General features: G+C 40.9%; 1 protein-coding gene across 1 annotated transcript; it reads right to left on the bottom strand.

Annotated features, from left to right (window-relative positions):
- Nucleotides 1-9,496: 9,496 nt before the first annotated feature.
- LOC138882320 (uncharacterized) lies at nucleotides 9,497-12,273 on the bottom strand. The gene is made up of 3 exons (XM_070162923.1): nucleotides 11,437-12,273; nucleotides 10,505-10,747; nucleotides 9,497-9,829 (listed from the first exon to the last, which is right to left on the bottom strand). The coding sequence occupies exons 1-3, from the start codon at nucleotides 12,271-12,273 to the stop codon at nucleotides 9,497-9,499; spliced, it is 1,413 nt and encodes a 470-aa protein (XP_070019024.1).
- Nucleotides 12,274-14,186: the final 1,913 nt, after the last annotated feature.

The following is a 14,186-nucleotide window of genomic DNA, read 5'->3' as shown; positions in this document are numbered from 1 at the left end:
CCCGAGGGCTCGGATGAGTTTTGGGATAGTTTTACACTTAGGAAAAAGTTGCAGATTCAGAGAAGTTACAGGTCTCTGAATCCAGGTCTCGCGGTACGCGGTGGAAGCTTCGCGACCGTGGTGGGGATTAGGAGTTGAGTCTTATTTGCTACGTGATAATTGTTGAGTACGACGTATAGGCATGGTGACAAGTATCTATACGTTGGTGTCTAGAATGACCATGAGTCTTAAAATTTTGAAGATCTTGATTTCGTTGTATCTTTCATGACTTGGTGATGATTTCTAATTGTTGTGGAAAGTTTGTGGAAGGAAATGTAACCTTCGAACATCGAGGAGCACTAGCTCAAGTTATATTATGAATTGTGAAGTATATGAGATCACTGAACTCTTTGGAGCATTGCTCAAGTTATATTATGAATTGTGAAAGTATATGAGATGATTGAACCCTTTGGAGCATTGGCTCAAGTGGTAAAGTGAGTTATGAAATAAAAGTGAAAGAAAGAGAAAGAGTTATTAAATTGTCCCCTTGGCGGGATATTGTTGCCTTGTTGATTATCTCCCTTACCGGGATGTTGAGATTATTGATGTTGTTCCCTTGCCGAGATTTAATTGTTTAACTGTTGTTCACTTGTCGGGATTTAATTGTTTAACTGTTGTTCCCTTGCCGGGATTTAATTGTTTAACTATTGTTCCATTGAAGGGATCTCCATTACTATTTTGTTTATTCCCATGCCCCTTTGCTTGTGATTGTTGTTTGAGTGAGGAAGAGTGTTAAAGCACGAAGGGTGATGTCGTGCATTGTTTGCTATTGTGATGAAAGAGTGTAAAGCACGAATGGTGATGCCATGCCGCACGACGTACCATTCCGTGCCGATTCTATTAAATATATGGTGAGGAAATAGAGTAAAAACACGAAAGGTGATGTCAGACACATTTTTATTATATAACTGCTTTGGTGAGGCTGAGAGTAGGGTGATGTCGTGCAATTGTTGATCTCTGCTTCCTTGTTGATATTCTAGTTTTGCTGTTTCTTTACTTACTTGGAGCCATTCTATTCGGAACTATTATCTTCCCCACAGCATGTTTCCCCCTCCCACATAGACTGGTTATTTCTGTATTTCTTTTCCGATGTATACATATATGAACTGCATAGGTTTATTTGGTAGTCTGGTCCTGGCCTCGTCACTACTTCGCCGAGGTTAGGCTAGACACTTACCAGCACATGGGGTCGGTTGTGCTGATACTACACTCTGCACAGTGTGCAGATCCAGGAGCAGCTTTCGGACAACAATTGGAGTGCTTCCTTCAGTCCACCCAGAGACCCAAGGTAGACTTGCAGGCGTCCGTAGGCCCTGGCATCTCCCTCTATCTCTATTTCCTGTTTCATTTCATTTTGTTCAGAAACAATGTATTATTTTTGTTCAGACCTTGTATGTAGTAACTCTTAGACAGTCTGTCACACTGTGATACCAGGTTTTGGGTATTTGAGGTTTCAAGAATTGTAATAGACGTAGCCTTAAAATATATAATTGTTGACTTTCGTTTATTTATTTAAAATTCCGCTTTTATCATATTATCGACTTGTGTTCGTTAAAAGAAACAAAAATTAAAGTGTAGCAAGTAATTAAGGTTTGGTTTGCCTAGCTCCCATTAGTAGGCGCCATCACGACTCTCGAGGGTGGGAAATCCGGGTCGTGATAATATTAATTTCAAAAATTAGAAATTAATTCCATAATTGGAAACCTTGTTAAATTTGTGGTCTCAGCTGTGGCTAAATAATAGGAATAAAGGAATCCTTTTTCTGGTGGAAAAGAAAACCCAACATGTTTTGGAAAAGGATTTTAACCCTTAAAACTTGTGCTATAAATACATAAAAGACCGTGGAATGTTCGGGAATCGTGATCATAATGATGATGATGATTTCATTGAGTTGCTATGGAATTAGAGGCTCACATGATAGGGGGGCTTTGTTCACGCTCTAAGAGGTAACCTGTAAAATTCTGTTTATACTAGTTGTCTAGGTTACATATAATTTTAATACTGGAATTACTTCCTTTGCTTATAATAATCCATCAAGATCTTGGCTTGAGAGCTTTATGTCAAATTTAGAGAAAGTGACGATTTAATTTTCAGAAGGCAAGCTGAATATACTTATTACACTTGAAATGGTATGTAGAAATAATTTAGAGGTATAATTCAATATTTTAAGCATTGCAATGGTATGTATGCCTTGATAAATTAATTTTGGTGCTCGCCTCCATAGAAACTCCTCCAAGTAGGAAATGGCACCTACCCTAACACTATTTTTCACCTTATCCACTACGGCACAAAAGCTTAAATTATTAGATGAGTAGAAACGAATATTACGATACTAAGGGTGTATTTGGTATAGTGGAAAATATTTTCCGTAGAAAATGTTTTCTTGAAAAACAAGTAGTAAACTTTATAATTTCTAAACTCGTAAACTTCCAAACACATAAACCACTAAACTCATAACTTTAGAACTTTTAAAATTTCGAACGTGTAAACCGAAAGATAAAAAATTAAAACTAAAAATATATATAAAAAAATATTTTTTTTAAAAAAAATTCTCGGGGAGGGGGACGAGGTGCATCAAAAGCAGTGTGGTTAGTGCATTTATTGGCTAATTCACTGCACCCTGGACTGCCTATTTTTAGAGTGGATAAAGAAATGAAATTTGACTCAGTTTATATGGAAGATATGGGTGGAGATAAAGCTAAGAAATTGGTTCCAGCCATGGTTCGAATAGTGAGGGTGGGGAAGGTTGAGAAGGAGTTTCGAAAAATGTTTTCCCTTCTCTTGATAAGAAAAATATTTTTGGATGAAAATGAGTTCATAAGGAAAATATTTTCCAAAACATTTAAGCCAACAAAACATGGGAAAATTGGAAACAAATTTCCGAAAAATGTTTTCCTTTCATCTTCAAACATTTCAATGAAATGATATATGCCTTTGCAGTTAGATTTTGAGGTTTTGGTATTAGTTTGTTTACTTTTTGGGGAGAGTGTTGGGGCGAGACGTACCAAAAACACCTTGAGGCAATGGTGTGGGGCGAAAGTCTCAAGAGGCGTACGCCAAAAGCAATTCGGGGCATATGCCAGGCGTTCGGAGTATACGTCCGGCGTTTGAAGCTCATTTTTGTAGTGAGGTGTAAGTTGATCAGGTCCAACCCTACACCACTATGGAGTGGCAAGAGCGGTCGATGCAGCTTTTACCCGAGAAGGTCGGGATCGAATCCACAGGGCGCTAGAATCATTTGGAATTGGATTCTTATCTAAACTAGTAATGCGTAGTGCTTTTAATTACACTTATAATCATAATTGTTTGTTTGTTACTTCTAATTTTTATGCTAATGATGTGCGAAATTAAGCTAAGTATGAATGCTTGAAAGGTTTACTAAATGGATAACGAGACACTAGGGAAGTGACTTTCTCCTAGGTGAATACTTGATGGGTTCTAAAGCTTAAGGTAAAGTTGTTATGTTAGGGATTGCGATATAGACAATGCACGAAACTACTCACTCTATACCTCTCGGTAGCTTGAGTGACTTTGCCCTAATTGACTTTCTCAGAACCAATTGGGTGTCAAAATTGTGCAAACAATATAGGCTCAAGTCGGGTATTACTATCTCTAGGTTTAACCCTTTAATTGGGGCTATCAATTTCTTGAATACACCTCAATTCCTTGTTGGACTGATTTTTCTAGTCTCAAGCTCTCTTTCTCAAGAAAAGCCCAAGTCAAAAAGGCACAAATTAGTGTTTGCAACCACTAATTCAACATGTAAAACACAAATTAGTCAAAATATCAACTATCCACAAACATCTAAGCCTTAAAAAAAAGACCCATCAAGTACTCATACTAGGGTTGAGCCACAACCCTAGCTAATTAGCTACTCATAATGATAGAAGAAATCAGATATTGAGATGAAGAATAACCCATAAAATAGAATTACAAGCTAAGTTTAGAAGGTTCAATATTAAACTAGCTACAAAATTTCTCAAAAAAGCTTAAAACCGTTGTTCATGTGCTCTGCTAAGATAAAGATACCCTAAAAATGTGAAAAAGAAGTATTTATACAAGGCCAAATTTTCTGGACAAAAATACCCCTGACGGAGGTACTGCGGACCGTGAAAAATGCACTGGGGCCGCAAAGAGGCTTTTTAGCTCCATTGCTAAGTCTCTGAATCTAGCCATCGCAGACCGTATAAAAATGCATGCGGTCCACACAAAATAGACCGCGGACCGCAATGGCTTCCAACTTCAAAACTTCCTCTCTTAATCCCCTCTCTGCGGACCGCATAAAATGGATTGCGGCCGCGAAGAGGCTACCGCGGACCGCAGTGCTTGAACATCCGAAAGTGCACCTCTCAAATCTTTTCCACTGTGGACCACACTAAATGGACTATGGCCGTGGTGGGTCTGTTGCAGCTGCAGTGGATTTTATGCTACAACAGTGCCTTGACTTTTTTGGTACTTGTGCAGGTTTCACTCCTTTTTGAGCTGATTTTGACTACTTGTCACTTTTTTGACCAAACTCTGCAAACAAGCACAACATGTAAGCTTTCAGGATTACTTGTATACATATTTAGTCCTAAACTCAAGCAAAAAAAAGTATAAAATAGACTAGAATCCCTAGTTATCAACTCCCCCCAAACTTAAGCTTTTGCTTGTCCTCAAGCAAACAAAATAATTCCCACCACCTTAAGAATAAAACCAAGAAAATTCAGCTGACCTAAAGCAACTCATCTAACATCAATTGGGACTAACAATTTCCCTCAAATCCTTTTAAGCACCATGGTTTTAGTGCGACATAAGAGCATCAAGAGTTGACTCAACTCATCAAGGAAACTCTTTCTACTACTTTGGTCATTGTGGAACACAAACTCATACTCCTCAACTCTTCATAAGTAAACCTCACTTTTAGGTTGTAGCACTCAGAACGAGGATTATGGAAAACACACTCATCTCTCTCAAAGAAAGGTCACAAGTCCGGCTTTAAGTACCATAAGCTTGACCCTTATGTGAGTCACCACTAATGTAAGCTTCATTCAACTCAAGATCATATAGGGCTTTTGTGGAGATATAGCGAAGGCTTTTGGTTCAGGGTAGGAAATATTTGGTCTAAGTAGGTTTCATCTTCCCTTAAGCACTTTATTTCTTTATTTTGGCACAAATTCTCTTGACTTTTTGTGTTATTTACTTCTTTCTTAGGGGTTAGAGAGACACACTATCACTCTTTCTTGTTCATTTCAAACCATTTTCTCCTTTCTAAACTTTCCACACCTTTAATCTCTTTACTTTTATTGAATCCCTTCATTTCTTCTACATTGTTTATTCTTTTTGACTTTTTGATTTTCTTTCTTTTTCTTTGTGCCTTTCCTTTTCTTCATTTTGTACCTTTTACCACTTTGTTGCATTCCTCGTCTCTCCCTCCCCCCCCCCAAACTCGGGATATTATCATTGATAGTCTATGGATGTTTTCATGATAACATTCGGATCAATGAGAGCCTATAATCACTTCTCAAGTGAAACTACATTTAAGATTTCGCCTAGACAGACATTCAGGGCAAGTTCTAAACTAATGGCATGGGACTTGGACTTGCAATTCAAATTCTTACCACACAAGCTATAGGATTGCTAAAGAGACAGAGTCGGGGTCCCACAACAATCTTAGCTAAGATTTGAGCAACACAAATGGTCCCGAAAACCACTTGATGATTATTGGCCAACACAAGAGTCTCAAGGTCACAACTGTCACCATCCTATACACACCAATTTGTTTTTGACCATGAGATCAAAGGCAAATGTGTTAGGCCAAAGTGAAGCTTTGCTTGAGGCACTATTACTCATTATCTACTATTTACACAAAAACAAAAAGAAAACAGACTCAAACCTTAAGAAAGTTGTCATGCCATCCATCATCGGGAAGAGCCACCCGGTTCACACAATTTCCACTTTCGGAAAGAACTGAGGCATTAAGAAACCAAAGTCTTATTGAACATAAAACTCAAAATAAGACGCTAAGAAAATGAAGTAAGAAGCTATGAAAGAAAATGCAGAAATTAAACTGAATATGTACAATAGGGGATTTAAATGAATATACATAAGAGGGAATGAATATATACATCAAAAATAACTTTATATACAGACCAAGGTTGCAAAGTACGAAAAGTGAAATAAACTGGTAAAATTATATACATACCAAAAGTGAAAAAGCATAATAAAAATGAAAATAGTATCATATTTACAATCCAACATCATCAAAATAGGGCTACCCCCTCAAATAAAAGCTAGCATTTTCCTCAATACTAACTAACCAAAAATAGCCCAAAAATAAGATAGAGTATAAAGAGAAACTCCCTATGGTCCTCCATCTGCATGAGATCATGAGCCTGGTTCTATTTGTCCTGTGACTGCTCGGGAACCTGTGATTGGATCCCAGTATCTTGTACTTGCACTGGGACCTGAGGCTGCTCTGGGGCATGAGGCTGGCTAGAGGACCCTCCCTGCGGGTCCTCCAACTCTATCACTGCATCATCTGTTTGTGGGATCATTCTCCTCCTCTTTGGTGCCCTCTCCATCTCCTACTCCTGCTCCGGCTCAATTTGAGATGTTGGAGGCAGCTCGTGCAACAGTAGTTCTAAAGGTAGATGATCGGTAGCCTTCATCTTCTCCACTTCTACCCTCAACTCCTTCACAGACTCCTTTGAAGCTCGAGTCTTTCTCAACTTCTTTGTCTCCTTTGTCAGCTCCTTCAATGCCTTCTCATGAGTACCTACAGCCTCCAATATCAACTACTGCTTCTCCAGGAGCTTCTTCTGGTTGTCCAGAAGCTCCTTGAGAGTCTCCTCCACTGAAGCTGGAATCTATAGCTGTGGGGGTACGGACTGGGCTGCCACCGAGCTAGAAAGCACATATAGCTTAGAAGTAGCTGCTTGCATCCAGTTGTTGATACTGACAAGGGTTTGGCTCAAATGGTGGGCAGTGAAAGGGTAAGCTAAGGATGAGGGGATATCTGGAGCAGTGGCGGTAGAGGGTCCTAGGGCAATATCTGGTGTGGCTGAGGGAGGCTGAGAAGAAGTGACTACTACTACTACTGGCTCTTCAGAATAGTCAGTAAAAGTAATGGCTTTACCTTTAGGATCTTTGGGGTTGTCATCACCTTTGAGGATGTACCAGAAAAAGGGCATCTTTGGTTTCACCTTCACATCAAACTTCCTTTTCTCCACTTCCTGGTCCTCAAAGTACATTGTCAATAAATTTGGGAAGGGGTATGATCTATCACCTTCATTGACCACGTGTTTGATCACCCTCGACATAACATTCCCGATGTTGATCGGGTACCCCGTCATGATAGAGGTCACTAATATTGCTCGGGCGACAGGCAGAGAGTTCTCATGAGTAGTGGGGTCCAGCCTGCTACATACGAAAGTCTCCCATCCCTTTGTCTCAAAGTTTAAAATTCTCCTCAAAATTGAGACTCCTGATGTCAACCATGGTGGGGTGGTACCCGGGAGTGCCATGTATTCGGCCAACCACAGATGAGCTGCCTCATCCAATGCTACCTTCTCTAAGTATAGGGATTCATCTTCCTCCGGAAAGCCCAGGTAGTCGCTGATTGTTTTCCCATCAAACTTCACCATTAAATTCCGCACCTTCATCACTTTAGTGCCCTTTTTCATATGGGCAGCATTTCACATTAGGGTTGTGAGGCGGAAGGTCCCTCTCAATGAATTTTCGCTTAAGTATCAATTTCCTCTCGGTCCACCATTCTTGGAACTTTTGGTATGCTATCTCACTAACAAATCTATCCTGCCAAGCCTCCGGTTTTCTAGTTCTCTCCACCACCACCACCACCCCCCCCCCGTTTGGGGCACACCCCCTCCTTCTTCAGCAATTGGATCCTCTCGGGTGTTGAAGTTGATGTTGCACTATCATTTCTCTCTGTTGAGCCCTTAGACGACTTAGAAGAAATTTGAATTGAAGCTTGAGCAGTAGGAAAGCCCTGAGGTGTGAGCACATCTCTCAATCTATGCCTCTCCGGCCAGTCAGGAACATACCCCAACACAGAATCAGAGTCAGATGCCTCCCGGGAGGGCAAATACTCACTTCCCTCTGAATGGGAAACAACTCTATCTGCAGCATTTATTGACTTTCTGGTGTCCCCAATTGCCTTCCGGACTTGGGGGGTCAATTTGATCATACCTCGTCCCTTACTCCCGGAAGACTCTCGTTTGCCTTTCTATTTTTCACCTCCGCCTTGTGATTTAACCATTGTCTGCAAGGAGAATTCATTTATTGTTTGTTAGTATCACAGTACTAGGATAAACAATGAAGAATATGATTAAAAACAGCTGAATACGGACCACATAAAAAGTAGTGCGGCCGCCAAAGTACCACCGCGGACCGCACAAAATGGCACCGCAGTCCGTATTGAAGTGGGGTTCAAAATACCAATTCTCTGGTTCCAGGCACTGCGGATCGCAAGAATTGCTATGCGACCGCGGTAAGGTACCGCGGACCGCAAAAAATCTACCGGGGCCACATCCCTTAACATTTACCTCTCTGAAGTTTTACCACCATGCCGACATAAAATAGCATTGCGAATCGCAGAGAGGCACCGCGGACCGTGGTAAGCCGTACTAAGCATACCAACCTAGGGTTTCAAATTTTTTCTCATTTTTAGTCTTAATCTACATATTATCAACTCACTAGGTAGTTAATCATTATTTTTAACTAATTAATCCTAATCTAGACAACTTATGCAACCCTAAGCTAAAAATTGAAAGAAAATGGAAGAAAAAGAAGTAGAACTAACAAATTAAAAGAAAATAGAACACAATTAAAGACTAAGGAAAGAGTTAAAGTACCAGAGATGAGATACAGTACAGATGAATAAGAATCAGTGATTGAATTTGTGCAAAGAGGGCGTGATGAACAGTAGTTTTTTCTATTTAGAGAGCAATTGAGCGAAAAGTGTAAATGAAGGCCTGAGGTCCTATTTATAGAAAAAGGACATGGGGCCCACGATACCTACCCACCGCGGTCTGCGGTACTTAAACACAAGAAGCTCTGAGGAGGCAGTCACTGCGGATCGCATAAAATGCTCTGAGACCGCGGTAGGCCAACGCGAACTGCATAAAATGCATTGCGACCGCAGTGACCACTTTAGAGAACCCCCACTTTTGACCATTCAACACTGCGGACCGCAATGAAATTTTTCCCTGGCAATAAGGCCATTACGGCCGCGAAAAATGCATTGCAGCAGCAGTCCAAACTTCAGAGAGTGCAACATTTGTCCAATTTGGTCCTGCACTGCATCAAAATATCCCTATACACATCTTACAACTAGTTAGTCCAAAAGCAAATCCTACACTAAAAAGAAAATCAAAGAAGAACAAAAAGAAAGACACATGGGTTGCCTCCCAAGAAGCGTCTGATTTAACATCGCGGCACGACACATGTTACCATCAAATCACTTTAGATGGATCAGTGCCACCACGTGACTGTCATCAATCTTGCCAAGATAGTGCTTGACTCTGTGCCCATTAACTCTGAAGACCTCCTCATTTTTGTTTTTCAAGTCAAGTGCACCAAAAGAAGTCACAAGCACCACTTCAAAAGGTCCACTCCATTTCAAATTAAGCTTTTCCAGAAACAGACGTAACCGAGAATTGAACAAGAGAACCAAATCACCCACTTTGAACACCTTGCCACGAGCATACTTATCATGAATATACTTCTTCTTGTCCTTATACAAGGACGAACTGGAGTAGGCATGAAATCGAAATTCATCAAGTTCATTAAGCTGCTCCACACGAAGATTTGATGCCACATCCCATTCAAGATTCAGCTTCCTCAAAGCCCACATGGCCTTGTGCTCTAACTCAACCGGTTGATGACAAGCTTTCCCAAACACCAACCGGTAAGGAGACATACCAATCGGAGTCTTGTAAGCAGTCTTATAAGCTCATAGAGCATCATCTAATTTCTTTGACCAATCGGTCCTATTTGCATTGACCGTCTTTGACAATATACTCTTGATTTCCCTGTTTGAGACTTCAACTTGGCCACTCGCCTGAGGATGATAAAGGGTAGAAACTTTGTGATTGACATCATACTTTTCAAGCAAAGTGTCAAAAGCTCTATTGTAAAAATGAGACCCCCCATCACTTATAATTGCTCGAGGAGTGCCAAACCTAGTAAAAATACTCTTCTTGAGAAACGCAACAACACACCGAGCCACGACCTCAACCCACTTTGAAACATAGTCAACTAGAATGTATGTGTTGCCATATGAACTAAGAAACGGGCCCATGAAATCAATGCCCCATACATCAAAAATATCAACTTCGAGAATATTATTGAGATTCATCTCATCCTTCTTCGAAATTCCACCCGCTCTTTGACATTCATCGCATCTCTTCATAAGATCACCTGCATCCTTGTACAATGTTGGTCAGTAAAACCCATAACTAAGAACCTTCGAAGTAGTCCTCTCTCCACCACGATAACCACCATAGGGGTAGGAATGACAAGCCTCTAAGATATTCAATTGCTCCTCCTCCGGGACACATCTTCGGATCACACCATCAGTGCATATTTTAAACAAGTACGGCTCATCCCAATAGAAGTCCAAACTATCCCGCTTAAGCTTCTTCCTTTGGTTAGAAGAGAGCTCACACGAGACAATACCCGTCACAAGGAAATTAGCAACGTCCGCAAACTATGTCATACCATTCACCGACACAGAAAGGAGTTTCTTATCGAGGAATGAATCATTGATCTCTAGGCCATCACAAGGCCTCCCCTCCTCCTCCAAGCGGTACAAATGGTCTGCCACTTGGTTTTCACACCCTTTCCGGTCCACAATCTCCAAATCAAACTCTTGAAGTAACAAGACCCATCACATCAGCCTAGCTTTGGAATCTTTCTTCGTCATCAAGTATCGGAGTGCAACATGATCGTTATGAACTATGACCTTGGCACCTATGAGATACGGCCGAAATTTCTCCATTAAGAAGACAATAGACAACAACTCTTTTCAGTCACCGTGTAATTCACTTGAGCATCATTCATTGTCTTGCTTGTATAATACACCGGATGAAACATTTTATTCACTCTTTGACTCAAGACCGCCCCAACCATAACATTACTCGCATGACACATGAGCTCAAAAGGCAAGCTCCAATTGGGTGCGGTAATAATAGGAGTGGTGGTCAACTTGTGCTTGAGAAGTTTCAAGGCTTGCATACATCCCTAATTGAACACGAACTTGGCATCTTTTTCCAATAACTTGCACAAGGGATTCACTACCTTCGAAAAGTCATTGATAAATCTGTGGTAGAACCACGCATGCCCTAGAAAACTTTTAACTCCCTTGACTTAAGTAGGGGGAGGGAGCCTTGAAATCACTTTAGTTTTAGCTTTGTCCATCTCTATATCGTGCTTTGAAATTTTATGGCCAAGGACTATGTCCTCCTCAACTATGAAGTGACATTTCTCCAAATTAAGCACAAGGTTGGTTTCTTCACAATGGGCCAACACTCTATCAAAATTTTTCAAACATTTATCAAATGATTCACCCACAACACTGAAGTCATCCATAAACACCTCCAAAATGTCCTCCACCATGTTGGTAAATACGACCATCATACACCGCTGAAATGTAGCCGGTGCATTACACAAACCAAATGGCATCCTAGAAAAGGCAAAGGTGCCATAAGTACACGTGAAGGTTGTCTTCTCCTGATCTTTCGGAGCAATCAAAATTTGGTTGTACCCAGAATACCCATCCAAGAAACAGTAAAAGGCACGCCCAGCAAGTCTGTCTAGTATCTGATCAAGAAAAGGTAATGGAAAGTGATCCTTGCGGGTCACTTTATTTAACTTGCGGTAATCCATGCACACCCTCCATCCGGTGCCAGTCCTGGTAGGAATCAACTCATTTTGTGCATTGGTAACCACAATCATACCACCCTTCTTCAGCACATATTGCACCGGCAAAGTCCAAGAGCTATCAGAGATGGGGTACATAACCCCGACATCCAACCACTTGATCACCTCATTTTTCACAACATCTTGCATTGCCTCGTTCAACCTCCTTTGATATTCTACAGAAGGCTTTACATCATCTTCAAGAATAATCTTGTGCATACAAAATGCGGGGCTTATCCCCCGAATATCGGCTAAAGTCCATCCAATTGCCTTCTTCCATTTTTGGAGCACCGCCAAAGTGGTATCTACCCACATGTTAGTAAGACAAGAGGAAAGAATAACTGACAAAGTTGAACTAGGGCCTAAGAATTCATACCTGAGGTGTGGAGGCAACAACTTCAACTCCAACATGGTAGGTTCCTCGATTGAGGGCTTTGTTGGTGGAGTCTTCCTATTCTCAAGATTCAAAGAGAGTTTCCGAGGCTCATAAGAGTAAGATCTCATTCCATGTAAAGCATTGACACACTCTACCTAGCCTTCATCCTCATTTACATCAAGATTCAACAATACCGCCTCTAAAGGGTCCTCCACATTGATCATTACACTAGTATTATCAACTATCACTGCTGTGACAAGATCCACAAAAGAGCATATTTCAGAACTATTGGGCTGCTTCATTGACTTGCACTCATGAAAGACCACTTTCTTCACCCACACGGAAGGTGAGTTCCCCTACTTCCACATCAACTAAGGCCTTCCCAGTTGTAAGGAAAGATCTTCCCAATACGATAGGAACCTCAAAATCAACCTCACAGTTCAAGATCACAATGTCAGTAGGCAAAATGAACTTGTCCACCCGAATAAGAACATCATCAATAATACCAAGCGGCCTCTTCATCATTCTATTCACCATTTGTAATCTCATGGAAGTCGGCCTCAGTTTCCCAATACCCAAAGTCTTGAAAACGGAGTAAGGTATTAAGTTGATACTCGCCCCCAAATCACATACTCCCAATGGTGCAAGAAATGGTGAATGCATTGGGATCTTCAAGCTTTGGAGCCATCGAATGCACAATTACACTAACTTGGTAGGTCATCTTGATGGTCTCACAATCCATGGATCTTCCCTTTGTCACCAAGTCTTTCATGAACTTGGCGTAACCCGTCATTTGTTCTAGAGCCTCCACCAAAGGCACATTAATTAATAATCTCTTCATCATATCAATAAATTTCTTGAACTGGTTCTCATTTTTCTGCTTCGCGAGCCTTTGAGGATAAGGTGGAGGTGCCCTTGGCAAAGGAGCCTTGGCTTTAGGCACAACCATTTTCGGCATGTCTATTACGTGTTCCCTAGACGGGTTCATGTCATTCTGAGTTTCCACCTTGGTATCTTGGATATCAATCCTCACTTCTTCATTCACGTTCTCATCAATTACATTCTCAACCACCAAAGGGATCTCATCCTCTTGAAACTCAACTTCATCACTAAAAATTTCTTTTTGTTTGGAGGCATTCACATCACCGCCTCGTCCACTTCTTGTAGTTACCACCATTACATGCCCGAAATTGTTTCCACCCTTTAGGTTGACTACCGTATCACTAGGTAGAGCCCCCTTACGGCGAGTATTCAAGGATTGTGAGATTTGGCCTAATTGACCTCCAAGTTTCTGATTGAAGTATTGTGGGATGACAACTGGGCATCAGAGTCAACATTCTTTTTCATCATCTATTCAAACATCATTTTGATTCTCCCTATTTCATTATTGGAAGAACTAGGACCTTGGGATGGAAATGGGAGTGGGTTGTTCGGTTGTTGATACATTGGGGGCCTTTGAAAGCCTTGACCACGATTTCCTTGGTTGTTATTGTTCCAACTACCTTGGTTGTTATTTCCACCCCAGTTGTTGTTGTTGTTGCCACTCCAATTACCCTGATTGTTCTGATTATTGTTCTGGTTGCCCCAATTTGAATTTTGGTTAATGATCCCCCAATTATTATTCCCTTGTTGTTGTTGATTTCCCCAATTGCCTTGGGGTCTTCATTGTTGTTGGTTGGAAGAATTGCCCCTTTGGCCTTGATAGCTGTTCAACTATTGCACTTCTTCATTCTGCTCATCATACCTATCATCTTGGAACCCACCACTATCTTGGTCATATTGATCTGAACTCTTTTGGTTCTGTTGACCTCTTTGTCTTCTTTTGTTCACTAACATGTTGACACCCTCCATA

The sequence above is a fragment of the Nicotiana sylvestris genome, chromosome 2 (genome assembly GCF_000393655.2).
Source record: "Nicotiana sylvestris chromosome 2, ASM39365v2, whole genome shotgun sequence".
Taxonomy (NCBI): Eukaryota; Viridiplantae; Streptophyta; class Magnoliopsida; order Solanales; family Solanaceae; genus Nicotiana; species Nicotiana sylvestris.
This window is presented reverse-complemented; position numbering and strand designations above follow the sequence as displayed.